Source organism: Neophocaena asiaeorientalis, unplaced genomic scaffold (assembly GCF_003031525.2).
Source record: "Neophocaena asiaeorientalis asiaeorientalis breed wild unplaced genomic scaffold, Neophocaena_asiaeorientalis_V1.1 scaffold114, whole genome shotgun sequence".
Taxonomy (NCBI): domain Eukaryota; kingdom Metazoa; phylum Chordata; class Mammalia; order Artiodactyla; family Phocoenidae; genus Neophocaena; species Neophocaena asiaeorientalis.
This window is the reverse complement of record NW_020173116.1, coordinates 11,586,498-11,609,356: the sequence shown is the minus strand read 5'-3', so window position 1 is coordinate 11,609,356 and position 22,859 is coordinate 11,586,498. Positions and strand designations below refer to the sequence as shown.

Sequence of the window (22,859 nt, the reverse complement as noted above, 5' to 3'; positions counted from 1 at the left end):
TGGCCACCTCGGGGCATGCAGCACACGACGCTACCCTCCGGGTCTCTTGTTAGGTGAGAACAGACGATGATGTAGAAACAGCATGAGCGAGTGAATGAGCAAGTGGGTTAATGACTACAGGAGAAGCCAGCCTCCAACGAGGAGAGAGGACACGGGTACCTGGCGGACAATCAGGGTGCCCTCCTTGGACGGGGTCATGGCTGGTTCACTCTCCACGTCGTCGTGGACAATCATCGTTTTCACGGACTCCGTCTCACCGTTGCTCAAGTTCAGAGATGACCTATTGAGACAAAATCCAGACGTGAAGGGCCATAACCCACGAGCCGAGGATATACCGTTGAGATTTTCAACCTTCTCTGAGTCCTAAGATGAGATCGGGCTACAGGCATAAAGTTTCCTCTAGGGAAATGAACTGCCGTTTCCCTTTTTTCACAGCCTCAAATTAAGAGGAAGAAATGAAACACACGGAGTACTGGGAGAGGCCCTGACATGCACACACACCAACGAAGAGAAGGGGGAAAACAGAAAGGCCGTCTGCTGCTGACTGCACGACGGGGAAACGTTAACTGTTCACAGGATCAGAGGACAGGTTTTCAACAACTGGCCCCAAGTGGACAGAAGGCCCGGTGGGGACAAGCATCCCCCCTGAAGCAGGGCGGGACTGACGCGGCTCGGGCGTCCTCCGGCCCCGAGGTGGGCTCCTCGGGGCCTTCCTGCTCCACGTCGTCGTCCTCCTCATCCGTCGTCCCGGACTCCTCGCTGGACGACGAGTAGTCTGTCACCTTGTGCGGCGGCCGCACGTCTTCCGCCGCTCGGAGCTCTCTGGCCAGGGCCGTCAGGTCCTAGGGCAGGAGACAGAAGAGAGGGTCAGGCGGGAGAGCGACGGGGAAAGAGTGCAGGGCCAAGCGCTTCGTTCTCACTATCCATCAAACGGCCGCGCCAGCTTTGCCAAACTGCCTTGCAGGGTGTTTATCGGTATCATGGAGGGGAGCTCTCAAAGCTTTCGATAGAAAAGACGAGACCAAGAAAAGTCAAAAAGATAAAACAAAAGATAGAAAAGATTTTTTTAAAAGTCCAAGGTGGTGGGGCTTCCCTGGTGGCGCAGCGGTAGAGAGTCCGCCTGCCGATGCAGGGGACACGGGTTCGTGCCCCGGTCCGGGAAGATCCCACGTGCTGCGGAGCGGCTGGGCCCGTGAGCCATGGCCGCTGGGCCTGCGCGTCCGGAGCCTGTGCTCCGCAACGGGAGAGACCACAACAGTGAGAGGCCCGCGTACCGCCAAAAAAAAAAAAAAAAAAAAAAAAAAAAAGAGTCCAAGGTGCTGTACACAGTACAAACCTCACAGCCGTAAAAAAAAACAAGAGCCGAGCACATTCTTCTCCGGCTATAAAACTCTGGATCAACAGAGTTGGTCTGTGCACACAGACCTTGGTAGTGTGTTATAAAGACGCCCGCCCCGTGACAAAGTCTTCTTTTGAGGAGATTTTGCAGAAAGCAAGATTTTAGTTAAACAGGGGTGATTTCAAGTACTTATTGGGTGAGGTTTTTAACTCCAACTTTTATTTTTAAAAATTTCCAACTCGCAGAAAAATGAGAGTGAAGTGAGCACAGGGTACGGCTCACATCTGGCTTTACCGAGGGCCAACAACTTGCCACGTGCGTGAACAAAGTTCCTGACGTGTGCTGTGAGAAAGCACTGCCGTGTGTCTGGCCGTGGGAAGGCAGCTGGGCAGGCTACCCTGCCGCTGCCTCGAGCGTGCACGCTGGAGGGGGAAGCGGCCCAGGGTCAGCGCTGCTGTTCACGAGGGCTTCAGTTCCCTTTCCTCTTCTACATGCAGACACTGTGAGACCCGATCGACTATCCAAATATAACTTCCGAGCTTGACTACGATCTCTATTGTACATTTTCATACAGAAGTTCAACGTACGTATCTTTCCACTTAAAATTTTCACTTAAAAAGTAGTGGTTTTTTGGAAGGCAGGCTATGTAGCCACTCTTCCTTCTCCTTCTGGCGTCGCTCCTTCTCACCAGTTAAGAACACGCTTCTTTCCCTGGAGCCTGAGCCTCTGAGACAAGCGAGCAGGGACTGGCCTTGAGTCCTGCTCGCGACTTCCCGAGAACAGCTGCGGCCTTTTGTTAAAGTGACTCTAAAGGGCCGTATTTAATAATAAGAATGAACGCATGCAGCCAACATTCAGGGTTTCTAATTCTAGAAGAGAGCAAGCTGAGGAAGGAAGAGGCATGCAGGTCGAATGCAGGCTAAAGTTAGAACGCTGCTCCGACACTGAGCCGTTCAGACGGGGCTTACCACTTCGCCCTTCGGTCAGCGGGGTCCCATCGAGCCAGAGAAGCCATCGGTGAGGAGGAACCCACAGCACAGGAAGCAGGGAGGAGAGAAGGGGGGCGGGGGGGCACAGAAATCAATGCAAGCGGGAGACAAAACCACCCCAGCAGGCTCAAACCCCCAGTGCGCCCAGTGACGGGCAGCTACTGCGTCGAGGACTAAGGAGAAGAGGAACAGCCACGCCGCCGCCCCACGTACCAAAGGGCAGCATTTAAACCATGGGAGAGTTTAAGAAGGTGGTGTAAAAACATCTCTTCCAGAAGCCAGTATTTTAGATGCCCACTCATCAAGAGCATGTAAAGGTTGATGCCAAGCAAAGAGATAGAAGGCTTTTCTTTCTTTTGTATTTTTTAAATGACTAAGTGGCGGGGGGGTGGGGGGCAGCGGCACAAGTGGGCCAAGGTTTACCGCTTTCCTTATAACCCCTCAAACCTGCGAGACCCCACAGGGAGGCCTGCAGGCCGCGCAAGGAGAAGGCTTTAATAGAAAGATCTCACTCGAGTTTGAAATGAGTAAAATGGATTTTGTGCAATTCTTACAGCGGGCTTGAGAGGTCTAAAAACTTCCTTTTTATCTTCAGGCTTTTTTGCTGCATTTTCAAGGCGCTGAGATGGCGAGCCCTCAGATTTGGATGACGCTGTGAAGTTCAGAGACAAGAAAGGCCGAGTCACGTAAACATCTGAGTGTGGGCCACGAAGCCACCCAGCCCCCCCGGCCCCCGTCCTCTCCCCTCATTAGCCTTGCTCACAGCAAGGTCTCCACACGCTGGTCTGAACCCCGGGGTTTGTGACTCCTTCCCGAGAACCCTCGACTGTCACACTGCACTAACACGTGTTCACAACTCCTTGTGACGTTACATCAATAACACAGTAGAGGGAATTTCCACTAATCTATTCTTATGAGTAGGTTACGATATCCAATACTGATGACAATATCGATGGAGTTTAGACTCAGAAGAGTGGGTTCAAATCTCGGCTTGGATATTTTGCTAATCACCTTGGATGAGTTACGTAAACTCACTGACCTGCAGTTACTTGAATCTGTAAAATGGAGACAGTACATACCCATCTCCTGGGGTTACTGTAAGGATTAAACGAGACAATGCATGGACAGTACTCGGCATGCGTCAGCTCTCAAAACCTCACGCTTTACTATAAAATTATGACGACTGCTATTAGTGTCACTAGCAAACCTACACTGAGACACTGTTTTGTATTCATAATATGCAGCTGTGACTGAAAAGGATTTCCAAAATACAGCCAACCCTTGAACAACACGGGCTGGAATTTCGAAGGTCCACTCACGTGTGGATTTTTTCAACAGTAAATAATTCCGTACCACAGGATCCACAGCTGGTTGGATCCATGGGCGTGTAACCACGGATGCAGAGGAACCGGGGGTGCAGAGGGCCGAATACAGATGAGGATTTTCAACTGGTGGGGGGTACCCCTAACCCCTGGGTGTTCAAGGGTCAACTGTACTGACTGGAGCCCGATACGGTGAACAGGCACAGGGAAAAGGAAAGGTAGGCATCCTACATCTCACTCTGAAGCGTTCCCCGGAGCCGCTCTGAGACCCAGGGTGGGAGCCGGGCTGGGATCCTGAGTTGCTGGACCCCGAGGAGCTGCCACTGCCAGGCCTGGGAACCAGCTTCTCCACTCTCTCCCATAGCAGCCTGGGCTCGATGCTGCTGTTGGAGAAGACGAGAACAGCTAATGCATTATCCCAAGACGCAGGGTCGAATCATAAACATGCACACCGTGTCTTTCGAACGCAGGGATAATGAGAAAATCAGCCTACCAACAGCATTTAACGTGAAATTCACCGAAAGTTACAGTGGCATTATTCATTGGTTTTATCTCAGATTATCTTAACAAACCCAAAATGCTAAAAGACATTCTACCATTAGCAGACGAATCTTCTCTGGGTGTGAGAGGAAACGCTACTGTCTGGTCTAGAAGTGTCACTCGTTCTGTCTCAGCTACAAACTCAGTTCCTTACTATGAAAAATTCCACTTACATAATTACACACAAAATCAAACTACACACAAATTCCCAGTACTGACCACCACCCCTCACGGCTCTCAAGAACTGACACTTAGGCAGTATGCTCGTTCTTTCGTGCTCTGGGCTGGAAATGTGACCCCACACGGGCCACGGTGTATCCCTGCCGTCGACACACCACAGCATGAGTTTTCTAGGTAAGAATGAACACACGGACTCGGGCATAGGAGAACCCCGCAGCCCACCCTGATCACTAACGGCTCAGAAAGCTCTCTCTCTGCAGCTTCTGGGCTGTCACCCACTCCACTTCCTCATGTTATATACCGAGACACCAAGTACAGAGGTTCAGCGATGAGCAGAGTACAAAACACTCAAGACGGCCTTTCCTTCCTCTGAAACGGTGCTTGCTGGTCGACGGAACGGAGGTGATGACAACATGCTACCGCTGGGAATACGGTCGCCACCGGCTACGTGAGGTAAGGAGTCCCTGGAATGTGGCTAGCTCAGCTAAGGAAATTAAGTTTTAATTTTATGTAATTTTAATTAACTTCAATTCAAATACAAGTAGCCTCATGTGGCTAACAGCTCCCATATAAAACAGAATGGCTCCAGAACCTGAAAAATCCTTTGTGGTTAATTCACGAGTTTCTTGCCAACTCTGAGTCAACCACTCCCTTTCTTCCGTAGCCTGTGTGTGATTTCCGTACACTCCCAGAGCCCCCAAACATCCTTTGCGTAGCAAGCCCTCTCGGGTTACAATTCCCTTAGAATCCCCCCTTCCCTGCTGTTCCTTCCTGTTACTCTCACTGAGGCAGGCAGTTTTCACCTTAAAGCTGCTGCAATACACAGTCGGATTTAATCTCTCTTTTCACCGCAGATCAATTTGATGTCATTCATGTGAATGGACTTCACGGCATTTCCTTTATACACGGATCACCTCTTTGCCCCAGAACTTCCACGTTTATGAGCATTTTTACGCAAGCAGACGGTATAAGACTGCAGGACACTGTGTAGTAAATCTGCCCCTAAGCTTCGCTCTTCTCTTACCTGGTGGAGTTTCTCTGACCTGCTTGGCTGTTTTGCTGCCCACTGCCCTGCAGCGGGGAATCCCGACGGGACAGGACGGGGGACCGGGACGTCGTTCTCACAGGAACCTTTGGGTACAAAATACAGCAATTAAATTACTGAAAACATGAGGAGGAGAAGAAAAGACTACTCCCTACCACACATGTCTCTCAGGCAGTCCTAGTTACCTTAGCCTTGCTATCACCGACCTACCCCCAACCCCTGATCCTTCTCTGCCCTCCAGTGATACAACAGAAGAGTAGTCCAAGCCATCAAAGGCACTGGGACAACCTTTCTATGCTCCTAACCACATTTAAATGATGTTGGCACTGAAGCTTGGTGGCAGGGCACGTACAAAGCATCTTACTGAGATAATGTGAGAATCAGGAAAACAAGCTCAAAGAAACCAAACAATGGCCTACAAATGGATGAGCGAGAAACGAAGAATGTAGGAAGCAAGAAAATACTCAGAGGAAGCAAATTCCAAGTGGAGGAAAAATAAAATGTGTCTTTTTGTTTAATTTCAGCATTAAGTAATTACCAAACCAAAAATTGTAAAAACATGGAATTAAAAAAAACACCCAAACAAAAACAAAAATCCCTCAATTAAAAAAAATCATTTTTTGAAACATTCATGTTAATTTTTTTCCCTTATAATACCTTTTCTGAAAATTTTGATATTAATTAATGGTGCAAAGTAATCGATAGCTTTTGTATAAGCTTAACACGACAGCTGCTAAAACAAATTTTGATTCGGTCTGTTCTAGAAGCATACCCTTTACAGATGTACTCTTAAGTTATTTTGGTACTTTGTGCTTAAGTACAGAGTCAGCGACAGCAATGAAAAGGTAACTGGCCGATGGCTGAACCTAACTGCCTCACTATGGAATTTTCTCCCCACCGTCAAAAGTTCCTCTGCCATTGCCCCTTAATTCTGGTGACGTCACCACACCCTTAATTGAAATAAATAATTTTAAAAAAATAACAAAAAGGAAAAAGAAGCACACATCTGTTTTCCTGCTTCTTACCCTTGGAGGCACCTCGTCACTGTCTGATCTAGACCAAGCCTTTTGGGCGGGGTCGGGTACCTCCGACTTAGAGTCAGAACTCTGACTTAGCACCTCACTGCGGGAAGGTGGACATGGGTCCTGAGAGCGAAGATGGTGGTGTGCAAATTTGGGAGGAGAAGGGTCACTGAAGGAATGGGATCGCGAGACAGGGGAAACACTGTTCTTGAGAGATGCCAGGTGGGACCACTGTACCTTACAAGAAAACAAAACACAAAACATTCAATGCGTTCTGCAGAAAACGCTTTTCTGGTCAATACCAAATCCAAAGCGGGAGCCGGGGCAACGCACAGGAGGCAGTCAGGACTAGGTCAGCCAAGCAGTACGACAGTTATGCTCTAAGTGGAGAGGTGGTCTGGGGAGCACAATATGTAGAAAAGAACAAATGTACATTTATAAGGAAAACTCTTAATATCCAGACAAATGTTAGAGAGCAGTAAACGTGAAGATTTAAAAAAAAAAAAAAAAAAAAGCCTCACAGCGCTCCTGTCGGAGGGGCAATGTGCGGCATGCATTTCTGCGTCAAAGCAGCGTGGACGGGCAGAGAGGGAGGAGACCGCAGGACGGACATCGCCACACGTGCAAACCTCTCTACCCACCCTCCCGTTACCTGGCAGGGCAAGACGTCTGACCAAGTAACAACAGAGCCACGTGTTTACTGTGCGAAGACCAACCCCGCACGTTTGGACAGATTCTAAGAGCGTAACTTAAAAACAGCCAGCTTTCCAGATACACCACCGATTTTCCTTCTTTCTTGTCCCAAGTCTTAAAACACTCCAACCCCACAGAACTCCACATGTCTTTGTATTAGTTAGAAAAAAAAAGAACTTTGATTTCTTTGTATCCTGTTCAGCGCTAGGATTCCCTAAAAGGACTGCTGAGGGGGGTATTCCTTCTACTTGACAACTGAAGAAATAAGACAGGTCCTTGGCAGCTGAGTTCATCTGGTCACTTCCAAGTTGGAAAAGCAATCTCTGAAACAATCTGCATTTTCTGGAAATTATACTTTTTGTTTTAAAATAACTGTTCAATGTGGAAATTTACATAATTCTAGCTATACATCTATTACATCATCACATTTAATAAAAACAGGAAATACCAAATCAGGATTGGCTCAACCTTGCCAAGCGTTAAGATCCAGAATTGGTTCCGAAAGAATGTTCTCGTAAGTACAGCTTTTGGCCAAAAGCAACTCTAGATAGAAAAGGGACTCTTTTTCCTGGCCCTACGTTAATTAATCAGCAGTATAAAAAGCAGTCTACACAATTCATGAACTCCTATTTTCTAAACTGTTAGTGGCCACATAAAGATTTTCTATTTACGGTAAGTATAACGTTCATCAAACCTATTTTCCTTGTCCCCATTCCCCTCCCTTTCCCCCTTCATCCTGTCCTGCTTTCTTCTGCATCCTTCTTCTTTCCATTCCTCACTCTCTGGAGTTGCCCAGTGGCTTGTGCGTCAGCTCTTCTGGGAATCAAGACGCTGCTGGTCTCACGTAAACACCAACCTCCCAACACCCGCCGCCCTGCCGAGCTTAATCCTGGGTCTTCTTTTTACTGTAAAACTGCTCCATACCAAGGATCTTTCTTGTAAAGTGCATTCAAGTCCTCATCTGGGTTTGTGTGAACACCACCGCTACCACTACCGTCCCCCAATACATGCAGACATCAGTGACAGGTTAACTCGGGCTCAAGGACTTGTGCCCAGTACTCCGGATGACACGGCTGCAGGGAGCGAAATGCCTGAAAGTCAATGATTTTCAGCAAGAGTGGGAACCAGCGTCTTAAGGATCTCTGGGATCTCCGACATGCGTCATCTCTGCTGTCTGCTTTCTCTGCCAGACAGCACGGAGGTCCCCGACCTGGGCGAGGCCGAATGCTGAGGCCGACCCAGTGGCCTCTATCCTGACCTACTTCAGGAAAACCCACACCCAACCCACCGGGCCGTAACCTTTTTTGGATGTTGAACCTTTTGAGAATCTGATAAAAGGCCCTCTTCCCAAAAATATATGTACATTTGGACAAATCAAAAAAATTTTACGTGGAATTTCAGGGCCGCCCACTCGTAGAACTGGCTGGGAGCCAAGGACCCCAGCTTAAGAAAAAGTCTCCCTCTATGTACTTACGACACTAACTTTCTAACAACTAAACTGAAAAGTCTCTGTATCTGAGTAAGGAGGCACTTGTTTACGAACATCTGAGTCAGGGAAGGCAAAAAGTCAGACAGAAAGAAGAAATCACCGAATCCAGGTATTCTTAATAAGTACAACAATCTTTAAAAAGAAAATCCTGTTTTTCCCTATCAACGGAGGCTACGTCCTCTTTAGTCTAAACTCCCTCTGCTAAACTCCTCTCTCTCTAAATGCGGTAACAAACCAAACTGAGCAGTTCAAGCAGGCTGGTGGCTCAGTGAGCCTCTGTGTGCGTCTCCTTGACCCACAGCCAACTGGCCGTTCTACCTGTGGCTCGGCTGGTCTCTGCAGGGCAGGGTGCACAGACTCGGAGTTGCCATTGGAAAAAGATTCTGATCTGGAAGGCACTGGTGGCTCCAATACTCTGCCTGTCTGCTTAGACTGGGCTTCAGGGGAGCTGTGGTTAGTTTTCCTAAATCTATCTTCCACCTGCGTCAGAGAATTAGAAGACATAACTCAGGGTTAGTAGAAAAAAGCAGAGATACCGAAGAAAGCCTGAAAGTGGAAGGAGTCTAAAAAGAGGTCTTTCTTCTGTTTTCCTCAACTACAAGAAAAGAGAGGAGGCATATAACACTAGACTGGGATCTGATGCAGAATACGGAATATTCATGAAGATAAAAATTTAGAGAGGCAGCCTTTAAAATCTCCCCCGGCAAGAAGTCTAGGACTGCACGTGAAGATAAACTAGGAAAAGAATTAATCTGTCGCAACCAACTAAACCCACGGATTAAAAGAGCGTCGCCAGGAATCTAACACACGTTTCATTCCACGAAAAATAAAGGCACTGCAGAACAAGCAGGACACTTGCTCCTAGAATGTGCCGTGTGAGGGCCGGCACGGCGGGAGGACGCCCCCGCCCGGGCCAGCGTCCCGCACTCTGCAGCCCGCCCGGCCCACCCTGCCAGGGTCCGAGGAGCGGTCCTGCTTCATCGCATCCTCCCTGGGAAGCTCTGGGAGCCCAGACGCCCCAGTTCAGTAGCAAACCCTGATCACCGAAAAGCCAGTGAATCGGGCCCAGGCAGGCTCCATCCTCGCAGCAGTGTTGGAAAAACAGACGACAGGCCACCCTGCCCATCGTTTACAGCACAAGGAAAAATGCTGCCACACAGCCTCCTCTCTTTCCAGTCTCTTGGTCAGCGTCCAGGTCCCCCGAGACCTGCAAAGCTCTGAGGCGCTCCGTTCCCCTCTAGACAGACGCTAAGCAGAGAAGAGGCCCCGCCCTGTGCCCTGGGAGCGCGCCCGGAACGGCGGGGGCCGTACCTCGCGGGCCCGGTCAGCGGGCTCGTGCTGGGCCTTGGGCTCGGCGCCGTGCAGGCCGGCCTTGCTCCTGTCCAGCGGCGGGGGCGGCCTCCGGGGCTCATGCTGCAGAGACAGGAGATAGGCTTGTTCCTGCTGCAGCTGCCTCTGGAGCCGCTCCGTCTGCCGCTGCTCCTCCAGCTCCCGCCAGCGGCACTCCTTGGGGGGAGAGGGACACTCAGTCCGGGGCCCGGCGCCCGCCTCGCCCCGGCTCACTTCTCCCCAGCCCGGCGTTCACCGACGCTTGTTTGGTGACAGAGCACAACGGCCGGGCTGTGAAATGGCAGGTTACCTGTGGGAAAACCTGACAGCTTGTCGCTAAGCATACTGTCACTGGACAGAGTAAGAGAGAACCCAAGGAAACGCTGGTCTCGGCGGTTTCAAAGGACACTTGGAGTACTCTAGGTACGGGTCCTACGGCACGCGCCTTGAACCGCCAGCTCTTGGCATTCTAGCCTGTTCACCGAATGCCAGGTGCTGTGCAAAACCTCGTCTATCTACCAAACGAGAACAGTTAACTCAGCAACGGGAAATAAAGAGGTAAACAGAAGCCGCCCCGACGTGGGCCCGGCCCTGCCCAGCGCGGGGGGCCCTAGCTACGGGACGGGGCCAGCGCGGGGCGTTACCAGTAGCATGGCCTGCTCCTGGAGCAGCTGCTGCTGAAGGAGTTCCAGGTGCCGCTGCTCCTCTTCCAGCTGCCGCCTGATATACTCCTGTCACACAGAAATCAGCCGGCAATCAATGGAGCCCCAAGGAAAGCACCAGAACCACCTGCTGGGGCGCCCAGAACCATCCGCCCTATCATCTGGGGTAATCCACTGAGCGATCAATGGCTCAGACAAGCCTACTGCCGAGGATTTCCCCAAGAACTTCGAATTAGTCTCTAAGATCTAAAGAGTCTAATAAATGATGACACGCGCTCAGCGATGGGTGTGTGTCTATGTGTGTGTATGTGTGTGTGTGTGTCTATGAGAGAGATAAAGGGAGAGAGAGAGGGAGAGACAGAGAGAGAGAGAGAAAGGGGAGACAGGCGTGAGGTGACACGTTTTCAACGGGGAGAGAACGATAAAGCTCTGTAACAACAAAAACACATCCAAAGGACGTTACATAAAGAGGAAAATCCCAACCTTGAAGGTGCATGCATATTTGATGGGCCGGAGACCTTGATCTACGACAACAGATTAGTCTCTAGCAAGCCCGTATCAAGAATATTCTCTCCCAACTCTCAGGATTTTGGGGGAGGCTCAAGTATGAAATAGGCGTGAAATCACTTCGAAAAGCAGGAACATTTTACAAATAAAAGACATCTATCTCCTTCTTTGTCAACAGGGGAAAAGCTCACTACTCTGGAAGAGGAGTAGATCGAGGGGTCTGGGAGGAGAAATTTTATTTTGAAATTCAGATTATTTACAGTGTCTACCGCCGACTGAGGTGCACGCCTTAAGATAAAAGCAGTCATACATCTGGGCCGAACAGGAGCTTTAGTTAACCACTCGTCCTGGCAGAGAGAATGCTGGGCAGAAATCATGACAAATTTCCTCAGGAACTTTTTATCTTACAAAGCAAATTTAGCCCAAAAACGCCAATCTGGGGTAAAGTGTATCCACAGGGCCGCTGGCAAAGGCCACCCCCCCTGGTTCCAACCCAGGCTCCAGTCCCAGGCCTGGAAGCCCCACCCCAACCCCGACGACCGAGAGGACTCCGACTCCCAGCTCCCCTCTTCCCGAGCCAGACAGAGCTGAACCACAGCTGCGAGCTCAGGTCACTATATCACTGGTTTTCTGCCTTCACATCACAGGGACAACCAGACAATGACACATGTACACAAACATGCACATTCATGCAGAAATGACAGGTTCCTACAGCACGGCTGACACGGGGAGTATTTTGGAATAAAACTGACTTTTGATGCTATTTTTATAAAAGAAGAGGTGAAGAATACTTGCTATACACAAAAGCCAATGACCCCCTTAGAACACTGAAGGTTAGTATTACATTCACACCCTCTTCTCCCAATCAAGGTCAGAGAATTATCCCTCCGTGACTCAACTGCTTCAAGTTTATGTTTTCTCCTCTTTGTAGTCCCCAAGTATAAATCAGAACATGAAAACTAAACGCACCACAGTTAACAGGCCAACAACGTCAGTAAAGTAAGAGATCAAGAGAATCACTTAAATTTCAACAGAAAAATAGTATGTAGACCCGACACTGGGAAAGCCGAGGCGAAGGAGAGTGGCGGAATGACCGAATTTGGAAGCTAATGCTCTTGTTTACAAGCATTTTAAGTATGAACTTCAGCTATCATTTAAATTGGTCCCCCCTCATATATTTTTTCCTTGTTCAAAGCTCATAACAAAGAGTGATCAATTCAAAGACATGACGGGCAGAGAGGCGATGATGGGATTCACGCGGACAACGCAGACAACAAAAAGCACAATTTCTGCTTGCACAGGTGGTTCAGGAATCAGACTCCTAAAGGCAACTTTATGTGATGCTAATAACATGCTGCAAATATCGCTAAAATCTGATCGCTTTGGGCTAATGTTATCAGCTGTTCTAACGTCACGTATGTACGTACTGAATTATATGCAAATACATCTTAAAATATTCAGTTAGTCGCTGGATACTTCCAACACTGCTCGTAGGAAGTGTCTTACAGTTGGTTTTAAATTTCATTAGACACATTCGGAAATCCTTCAGGCCTCATACTAGTGGAGACCACCCTGCTGGTTTCAAGAGCTTTCTAAAGTGTACCGATTTCTGTATCTGTCGGTAAAGACAAGAGATTCAGTTTGCTGAAGTGAATGTGCTTCCAACCGTGCTTCTGCATTTTCAGACTGAAGTCCTGAACACGTGTGCACACGCGTGCATGCTTTTTGCCCCGGCTCCCCCAGCTCCGCACGGTGCCAGCCCCCGCGGTCCCGGCCGGAGCGCCCCCTGCGGACCCACCTGCTCCCTGTCGACCCTCCTCTTGTCCTCCTCCGCCCGCCTGCGCTCCTCTTCCTCCTGCCGCCGTCTCTCCAGCTCCTCCAGCCGCCTCTTCTCCTCCTGTTCCCGCCTCCGCTGCTCGCGCTCCTGCTGCCTCCTGGCCTCCCGCTCTCTCCTTTGTTGCTACGGAAGTAAAGCGACCCAGTCAGCGGACTCTGCAGCCACGGCACGGCACGGCACGCAGGATGGTCTGCTGACCAGTTATGGGGAGAGGCCGAGAGGGAGAGCTCGTGGACCCCACCTGCACCGGCCACCTACTTGCACACTGCCCCTCCGCTCACACACACACCAGCCTCCTTGGAAGTACCCGTCAGAGCCGGGTTTCACGTGCTATCTGTTATTCCCCGTTCTTCGCTGAAGCACAGCAGTGAGGGGACAGGGAATGCTGTATCCTTCAGTATCACTAACAGGGTTACCCCGGGCCCTTAGGTCAGAAGAAAGAGAAGAGAAATGAATACAGGAGAACAGAAATAGCGCAGAGAAAGGAGAGAAATACTTAAAAGAGGAAAAAGGCAGCACACATCAGGGAGAGAAGAAGTGACACCAACGAGAATCAAGAGACGCTATTATTATTACCATGAATGTATAGACTGCCATGAGCACAAGCTCACTCTGTGTCTCGCACGGTGCTAAGTATCTAACGGTCTTCCTTCCATGTCCTTTACCTAATACGATTCTCATGACAAACCTAGGAAGCACTTCACTCCTACTCCACAGAGGAGGAAACAGATTCAAGAAGAGAGAAGTGACTTGTCCAGAGTCACCTGGGCGGTAAGCCCCCAGGTCGAGGGCCGCTGTACCTCCCAACGTCAATCAGACAGCATCCTGCATCCCATCAGCAAGTGCACAAGGCGCTGTTGAGTCACCAGACTCGCTCCGACAGCCTTTCCTAACGCAGACCATCTGTCAACCCCTCGGTACCTGGCGGCGTGACCCTGGGCACACGTCTGGCCCCTTCTCATCCAGCCCCAGACATCTATCTGTCAGTAAAGCACTGCCACGGCGCAGAGTATAAATCAACCAACTCCTCCCACAAATGTGCAGAGTGCTGGCCTGCAAAGTGATGCAGCCGCTTTGCAGCCCCCCTGGGATGGAGAGGTGCCCCATCTCAGCACAGCAGCCGCTGGCTGCAGACGGCTACTCAGCGCCTGAAGTGTGCCCAGCACAGGAGGGAGGAACTGAGTTTTTCGTTTTATTTTACTGAAGTTAATTTAAATTGTCTCTAGCACAGCTCTAGAACCACAACCACAAGAGAGGAAGGCAGGTGGAGACTACCAATTCCCCTCAAAGTCAGTCAGACAAAAGGAAAACAGAAGAGAGAAGGCAGGCAACCAGTGTCGACCACTCAAACCTCCCCCTTAGCTTTTCAAGCCGATCGGATTCAAGCGAACGGGTCAGAAGAGGCAAAGAGTATCATACGCTGACTTTTACCACCTTCAGGTGACAACTTGACTTGCTTACGAGCCAAGGTCTCACAAGCAGTGAACTGTCAGAGGACCGTCCCCCTCGGAAAGGTCTGGGCTTTCCCTTTCCCTCCCCACCTCCCGGGGGAGATGATATGTTTGCCAGCAGGCTCTACGGGCCAGCAAGGCAACCGGAGTTGAGGGGAAAAAACAAAAAAACACACCCAGGACTTTTATGTTCTTATACTCCCAGCTCGTTCTTTAAGATAGCTACTTCTGCATGTTTCATAATGTACGTATCAGTACAATACAAAATCACTAGATATATCTCTATCAGATACATGCTCAATTTTTTTTTTTTTACTGATGGAATGCAAGATTCAAAACCTTTCTGGGCCGCTGCGCTGCACTCAACAATGCCGTGTGACCACAGACACCACCGCAACAGCCGCAGAGATGCACCCGCTGCCCTGTCTTTACAGACCACACAGGCTACCAAAATTCTTTCATTTTTAGGAACGATGCTGAAGGAAAGGTGCCACTTAGCCCCCTGGGATCACAAAACAAAAAGAAAAGCCGTGGCGGCTTCACTTGCTTTCTCCTCTCCTGTTATTTACAGAATCTTGAAAAATCTTTAGTTCAAAAAAAGCAGAGCTGACGCCTTGGCTGTTATCAGCAAGGACTCTTCCAGAAAGAGCCAGACAAGGAGAAAAACTGCAGTGAGAGTCCTGGAAGCTGCCATGCTGCCCTGGAAGCAGGGCTGCACTCTGGCCGCCACACAGCCGTTAAGTCCAGATGCGGCCAAGTGTCCACCTCACACCAGCCTCGAGGTTCAAATTTCTGTCTCCAGAGGAGACAACGGGAGATTGCAAAGGAAGAGCGGAGGGAGGGAGTGAAGCAGCGCGGGAGCTGGCTTCCCACACACTGGCCCCTCACCAGCAACTCCAGCTGCCTCGGCCTACCGAGCGCAGGGCTGACCCTGGTCCAGCCCACACCCAGGAGCCTTCTCAGCTCACCCCCTGCCTCGCACCCCTGAGCTGTGGTCACCCGGAGTCCCAGGGAGTGACGGGACCCCGTGCACATCCTCTGGCGCCTCAGTGAAAGCACTCGTTCTCACACCAGGCAGGAAGCTCCAACATGGTGAAATGTGCAGAATCCATTTCGGGGGGTTATTTCCAACTACACTGAGGGCAGGGCTCCCAGGCCGGTGGGAAACCTTGACTTCATCTAACTAAATGCTACTAAGAATTTTTAACTTTCAATTTCAAATGCCCTTACAGGTAGCCTTTTCCATTTTCATTTGTGTTTAAAAATTTTTAATCAAAGTACTAGACTTTAACCATCCTCAAGCCATAAGATATACATCTTTGTTAACACCCTTTCTTTTATTTATTAACATTTGCTATGTTGCCGCCCCATGATCACTTATATCTAAAATGCCATGGTGCCGTTTTGATTGTTGTTAACTAGTGACTACCTGGAGAATAAAAATCTGAGGCCAATTTTTAAAAATTTAAAAGAATAAAATTTATATTTAAAAGAGTAAATAAATCTATGTTATTTTGTCCAAAATACATACATACATACATACATGCATAATAGTAAAAAAATTGCCTTATTCTTGTTTGTTTGCCTGTTTTTTCATGGGCCCATCATAGCATCATCTGTAAAGTCTACACCATAAGACTCCTTTCCATATGGTCAAATGGGTCAGGTATTCTTTCTTTCTTCTAGAGATTAACCCTCTCACAGCCCTTTCTCTTCTCCTGGGCCAACCTAAACAGGCTGCTCTCCAGGCATCCCATCCTTCTGCCCACCTGCTTCCTAGGAATACTTCTGGACCCTCTCCTGTACAGGATCCCCTGTCAACTTCTCTCTTATTTGCGGAACACATCCTCTAGTAGTTTCCCGAGGAAGCGTGAAGACAAGTAGAGGACTTGAGAGACTCTGTAGGTCACAAAAGCTCTGCTCCCATGCTGTGCATATACTTCTGGCCGGGGGCACTAACTTCCCTTCAGAGTTGCAAAAGCACTGGTGTGTCACCTCCTACTTTCTGATGTTGCTCTGGAGAATCCAAGCCCATGTGGATCCTTGACACTTAGTACCAGCCACACCCACACCCCTCTATATGCTCCCCTGACAGCAGCTTTTACCATCCTCTTTTCATCCTTGAGTTTCTAAACTTTCAAGATGATGTATGTGCCTCTGAACGGCGTCTTTTCTCATTCGCTGGGCTGGGTACTCAGTAAGCCTTTCAATTCAGAAATTATTTCTTAGTTCTGGAAACTTGTCTTGAATTCCTGCTGCATGTTCTCCCTCTGGTGTTCACTTCCTGGACCATTTGTTAAATGGGAGTCAACCCACCTGGACTGATTCTGTTTCTCTTCTGTTCTAGTCCCCCTAAACTTACCTTCTCTCCCCACTTTCTGGGAGTTTGAATTTATTAAAAATTTTTAAAACTTTTTTCTGAATAGTCTTGTTTCATGATTTTTATATCTTCTCTCTGTAAGGATATTAAGATTTCTGTGCATGTGTACATGTATGTGTGTGAGATATTTTCTCTGTTCCCTACATTGTCTCTATTTCCTTCACCCTCCTTTTGCTGTGTGTCTTGGAATCTTTCAAGTTAAAGATTTTTCTGCGTCCTCAATCTCGGGCCATCCAGTGACACGCAAGGCAGTGAAGAGCAAGCTGTCAAGCGGTGGCTGTGAAGCTTCCAAGTCAGGTGACTGTGAGGCAGCGTGACCTCTTCCCTTGGGCGGGTGAGTCTCTGAAGAGAGGGATCTGTGCAGTACTGAGTCCTCAGGTGAGGAGAGGGTGCAGTGGATGGGGGCGCCTGGAACGCGCGTGGCACCAGAGGACGGGCTCCAGGCAGGGTGGGTGCGCTTGCCCTCAGGCTCCTCGGCACTTAGCTCTCCACGGATGCCCTTGTCTCAGCCTCCCTCTCCACGGCCTCAGCTGTGCCCGAATCTCCGCTGCTCGCCTGTTCCAGGTGGCAGGTGTCGGCTGAGAAGGGGGAGCAGAGCCGCCTGCTGCAGGGGCTGAGGGCCCACTGCTCACATATACCTGCTTCTGGCCCCCTCGCCACCTCCCATGTTGGACTCTCTTCCAGCACTGGTAGCATCAACCTTCCCATGGTCTACGCTCTACCACAGACTCACGTCCACAACTGGGCTTCCATTCTTGTTCTCCTCGTTTAGGACACCTTCAGTTCTTCGCAGTCATTGCACTGGGATTTCTCAATGCAAGTGTGGTAAACATCAAGTCGTTTCTGTTCAACTCTTTACCAAAGTCGATATAATAAAGTTACTACGTAATTACTTAATTAAAATAATTTAAAATTATTATGTTAAGTTTAATTCAAAACGCATGTCTTAAAATAACAGTAAGCAAACACCTTACAGACAGGGACAGGCTACAACTACCGATCTCAATCGTCAAGTGAAAGCCTCTGAAAGGCTTTTTCTTCTTTGGTCCTGTGGAAGGATCATACTCTTGGTTACCACCATCAACACGCAAACAAAGACCATAAGCTCCTTAAAAAAGTAGGGAGCGTGTTTCGCTCATCTCCACCCCGCTCCCTGTAAATATCCAAGATGCCGTGATTTTCTAATATTTAGCATCTAGAATAAGCCTAAAGAATCCATCCATATCTCCAGGTCCAACCAAATCCTAAAGCCATCTTTTCAGGATCACCTAGTAAGGTGCACAGCGGGCTGGAATAGTCACTGTTAATCTGGACAGAGCCTCACACTTTACACAACACGCACTCTGTGCCTCAGGGTGTTCTACCAGGCCCTTGACGGTGGCTCTGGAACTCCAATCAGAGACCTCAAGCCCAAGCATGGCTGTAGGTGTACAGAACAAGTCCTTTCTTTCCAGAGATACAACAAGGACACAAATGCTGGTTCACCCATTTGAGAAATATTCATGAAGCGCCATGGGTACACAAAGGTGAATCAGACACAGCCCCTCTCCTCCGAGTCTTATAGGTAAGGTAAGTCACACACTTTTTAAAAATCCACAAGACAACGTGGAACGTGGTAAATTTCCCTGGACCTGCCCACTCAGCAAGTCCTGGTCGGGAGACTGATGGCCAAGGCCAAGAACGATGTAGTTACCGAGTCCTCTTCCACATTATGCTGTAATATTTGAAGCTGTAAATTGGACCAAGAGCAGAAATGTAAACTCCAACCATATAAACCACTACAGTCAGAACAGGCCCTTAACTGGGGTGTGTGTGTATGTGCGTGTGTGTTCGGGGGTAATTAAGGATTAAAGAAAGCCCTTAGTAAATACCTTAATAGATTACTGATGTGAAAAGCTGCCCTCTTGCAACAGAACTTCAAAAGAAAGTGGTCAAAAATGGAACATATATATCATCAGCCATCAGCTAAGCAACGTCAATCCACACTAGATTAACCTTCCGCCTGTGATTTCAAGCAACAAAACCCAGGAGACGCTAACGAACATGCCTGCTCAGGTTAACCCCATTAAGAGGAGCAAACGTAAATCCTTCAAGGCATTTTCAAACTGTCATTCTTATTTTTTTAAACCATTCTTTCTTTCAAAACAAAATCAAACACACTGAAAAACTGCATGATGCTGTAAAGTGATTTCCAAATCGCTCAAATCATAGCGATTTCCTTATAACTTCAATTTTTCCAAGCATGCCTGAGTAAATATGTACTTTTCCAACTATGCTCTAATTACATTTAAGTTCTCTTTCTAGGTTGGTATTTAAGAGCAATGCTTTCATCTCACAATTCGAGCTTTTCTAAACAGGTCATGCTGGTAACAGTGGGGTCCATTTACAGACACCCCACTGGACTTACGGGCTTTAAGAGAAACTAGACTTTAATAAACCATCTATTCTTCAGGGTCGACTATTTCCAAGAGCTCTGGAGGTCATGTGGCTGCACGTGTACCAGGAACCCCTGAGTTTAAGTGCAAGTTCTGATGAACTTTAGTAGAGAAACTACTAGACTACTTTGCTTCTCCCCAAAGACAACTCTTCCCCATCTTTAGGCAACAAATAACATTTGCCGAATTAAAATAACGCTTACAAAATGTAACTAGAAAAAAAAAAACACTAGACTGGGATGCCGAAAGAACATTTAAGAGCTGAGGACTTCTGAGAGGCGAGACAGTGGCCCTCTGGCAAAAGCAAGGCCCCCGTGCACAGCACGGGTGGAGCTGAGGGTGGAAGGCACACCCTGTGCTCACACGCACTCGCCGTCAGACACGAGTGAGGCGTCCAGCAGGGGCCTCTGTGTGGGCAGAGGGGTGAGGACACGCTGGGGGGAAGCGGGTCCCCGCACTGTCCTTCTGAGATCTCACAGCCAAGAGACAGACACAGGTGCCTGCCACAGCTCGCTCCGTTTTTCTTAGAACGCTCCAGGCTTTCCTAGTGTTACAATTTAGCTTCAAGACGAATCCCACTCCACGCAAATGTTCTTTTCTCTCTCTCTTTTTCTTAAAAGGCATCGCTCTTTTTTTTTAAAAAAAAGGCATCGCACCTCCGCTGGGCCAGATGCGCTCATTTTACAGGTGAAAGCTCTCCTGCACGGGCAGGAGCGGTATCACCTTCAGGGCTGCCGCCCCACCCCGCGCGCTGTCTCTCTCTCTCTCTCTCTCTCTCTCTCTCTCTCTCACACACACACACACACACACACACACACACTCACACGACCACCCACACCTCCGCCGTGCTGAGCTGAGCTTGGTGCACGTCTAAAGTGCGAAGCCTGGGGTGTCAGACAAAATTTTTTCTCTTGCTTTACTTTGTTTTTAATTTCTTCCACTTTCACCCACCTCTCTAAAACCGGGGTCACTATGGGATCTGCAGAAACAAGAGAGACGAATGTAAGCATGTCTCCTCTTGGTGGAAGAAAAGCAGAGGGAGGAGGTGCTGGTCGCACACCCACATGCGCGCCCCTCTCTGCGGGAAGCTGAGACCCAGAGCACAGGGACTGTGGCATCTCCGGGGCTGAAAACTTGGGCAGATCGTAAAGAGAAGAGATTATTGTTTTAAATACCTGCAGAAAAAGTCCCACAGTGGGGAGTCTGGAACATCCTACCAGCAGTTCAAGAACAGAAAGGGAGACGCAAGCAGCAGAAAAGAGGACTCGGCCCTCTAAGTGAAGTCCTTGGCCGGGTTCCAAGTCTGCAGAACCCATAGTCATCTTCACAAACGGGTGAGATGGGGAACACACAGGGAACTGCAGTTCTCCCTTTTCTCGTCTTTTGTTTTTAAGAAAAGGATAAGTTCTAACCTCAAATGAAAACTTTTTGTCTCTTAACTCTAATAAAAAGATTATGCAGTTTTTTTTAATGTGCTGTTGTTATAATAGTATCATAGGTTTGCTAAAAACAAATCTTCCCTAAGAAATGTTCTTTCTTTTTTTTGAATTAAGTAGCACACCAAACCACAGACAAATGTTATCTTGCTTTTACTAATAATCTGACAGTCTCCACGAGGTCAAAACTGAAAAATTATGAACTAGGACATAAGTGACTTCAATATGTAACAGGTTCAAAAACATATCCAAAGTATGGCAGCTAACAAAGTCACCTCAACTTAGATCACTAATGGGGTTTTCTCCAGGACGTCTTGTATAATATTTCTATTAAACTTAGACGAGGAATGAGCAGATGTGATCCATGTGTGGCTGTCACAGGAATGGGAGGAGTCGGTAGCAGGTACCAAGGCGAGAGTCAATGAAAAGAAAGAGCACAAAACCATTAGGATAAAATGACAGTATGATGAAATAATCTTCACTTCTGCTCAAAAGAAAAAAAAAAACAGAAAAAAGAAAAGACTGGGAGAAAAAGCTGGCCAGGGTGGGGGAAAAAAAATTAGCTAGAGGCAAAGCTCTACCAAACTGATCCAAAGATGTGACGATGCATCTACCTATAAAAGGTAATAGAGTAATATTAAAACTTCTCGATAGAGGGAGATCATTATCACACGGGGCAATGAATCTGGGTAACAAACTTCGAGTAAGCTGAGAAAACACTGAGCACCCAGAAGAGGAGGACAAGTGTCAGGGGCAGGAGAGGAGGGGACGAAGCCACCAGTGTGAACTCAGCCGCGTGAGCTCAGCACGCCCCCACTTTCCTCCTGGGACCATCCAAAAGCAACAAGAAAAATCAGAAACATCATTTTCAGCAAAACTGGCAGACAGACTTGAAAATATCTACAAGGACTTCCAAGATCTCCAGTTCACACAGGAGCCAAGGAAGAGAAAGCAAGAGAAACAAAGCAGAGAGATCCCGGCAGCAGCAACTCTCAACGGGCACCAAGCAAGAGCAGAGGATGTATGTACCACATGGACTTCTTACAGACGAAGGGCCTACGGGGGGCAGACCGCTCCCCCTACCTGCGGCGAGGTTCTGAGACAGTAGGGGCTGCGGAGAAGCCCTTAGCCCCCGTACACCGGATCTGATGGCACTTTCAGAGAAAGGAACATCTCCACTGTTTCCCTACAGCCTCGACTTTGGGACCATTTTTTGCCAGTCGCTGATAGAAAGTGATCACCTTTCAGTTTTAAGCATCATTTATCTTTTGAGTGAAGATGACCATCTTTATCTACTTTGTTAATAATAACAAAAGGAATCCCTATTCCTCACGCCTTTAATGCCAGTAAAGGGCTACACATCATTTATGGCACAAATATTCCCAAACCACTTCCTGGGGCCTTAATTACCAGGCTGACAAAAAGGTGCTGGATCACCAAGAAGACCCTGGCTCCATCTGCCCTGATTAAGAGGTTTAAAGAGGTGACTGCGCGTTTGAACTTTCACTGAGGAGCTGAAATTACAGGGCTAACTCAAGCCAGTAAAGTGCCGTGTTCTCACTTAGCTGACAACCCTGATTCTCTAGCCTCTATTGAGCTGACAGAGCAAATCGCTTTAAAACCTCAGTTCCTCTCCTTGAGCGATCGCTGGCCTGACCCCATAATCCTCACTCCCTATCATGTCCAGGGCCTGGATGATGGACACCTATCTCACTGTCACTAGGCCTGAAAGCAGTTTCCAGGGCCTGTGTTAGAAAGGGGCTCCAGCTGACCCAGTCCTTGATCCTTCAAGGTATAAACCACCAAACTCCCCTGCATCACTGAGCTGAAGGAAGTACAGCCCAGGGTTAGAAAGGACAGTGGAGGAGACTGCATAAAGCCGCAGCTAGAAGCAGACACAGCCTCAAAACTCAAGCACTCTTGTGTACTGAGCACACACGGTCCACGTACAGCCTGAAAAACCTCGGAACCACTCAAGGTTTCTGTTATGTTCACAGAGCACTGAGTCTTAAAACATTAGAAGAGAGTTTGCAAATAAACTGCAAAAAGTTACATGAATAGCAACGCTGCCCCTCCCACAGAGCAAGGTTGTACCCTGTGTTTTCTTCCAAAGCACTGGCCGGATACTTCCCGTCTCCCTAGTTAGACAGACACTGGTTTTCTAAACCAGGGCAGACTGTGAAGTTTCAGAATTCAGACCATA

General features: G+C 48.5%; 1 protein-coding gene across 17 annotated transcripts in view; it reads right to left on the bottom strand.

The window, feature by feature from the left end:
• MAP4K4 (mitogen-activated protein kinase kinase kinase kinase 4) overlaps nucleotides 1-22,859 on the bottom strand; it is a 172,066-nt gene that overhangs the window by 19,228 nt on the left and 129,979 nt on the right. For 5 of the 17 annotated variants that reach the window (XM_024743670.1, XM_024743676.1, XM_024743677.1 and 2 more), the window contains 10 exons: nucleotides 12,916-13,077; nucleotides 10,593-10,679; nucleotides 9,931-10,125; nucleotides 6,441-6,674; nucleotides 5,395-5,501; nucleotides 3,882-4,033; nucleotides 2,883-2,980; nucleotides 2,308-2,316; nucleotides 667-842; nucleotides 160-280 (listed from right to left, as the gene is read on the bottom strand). In XM_024743670.1, coding sequence (XP_024599438.1) covers nucleotides 160-280; nucleotides 667-842; nucleotides 2,308-2,316; nucleotides 2,883-2,980; nucleotides 3,882-4,033; nucleotides 5,395-5,501; nucleotides 6,441-6,674; nucleotides 9,931-10,125; nucleotides 10,593-10,679; nucleotides 12,916-13,077 — 1,341 coding nt within the window. Of the gene's footprint in view, nucleotides 1-159; nucleotides 281-666; nucleotides 843-2,307; nucleotides 2,317-2,882; nucleotides 2,981-3,881; nucleotides 4,034-5,394; nucleotides 5,502-6,440; nucleotides 6,675-8,937; nucleotides 9,100-9,930; nucleotides 10,126-10,592; nucleotides 10,680-12,915; nucleotides 13,078-22,859 lie in introns of all 17 variants that reach the window. The other 12 variants (XM_024743678.1, XM_024743680.1, XM_024743684.1 and 9 more) reach the window with 9 other exon arrangements.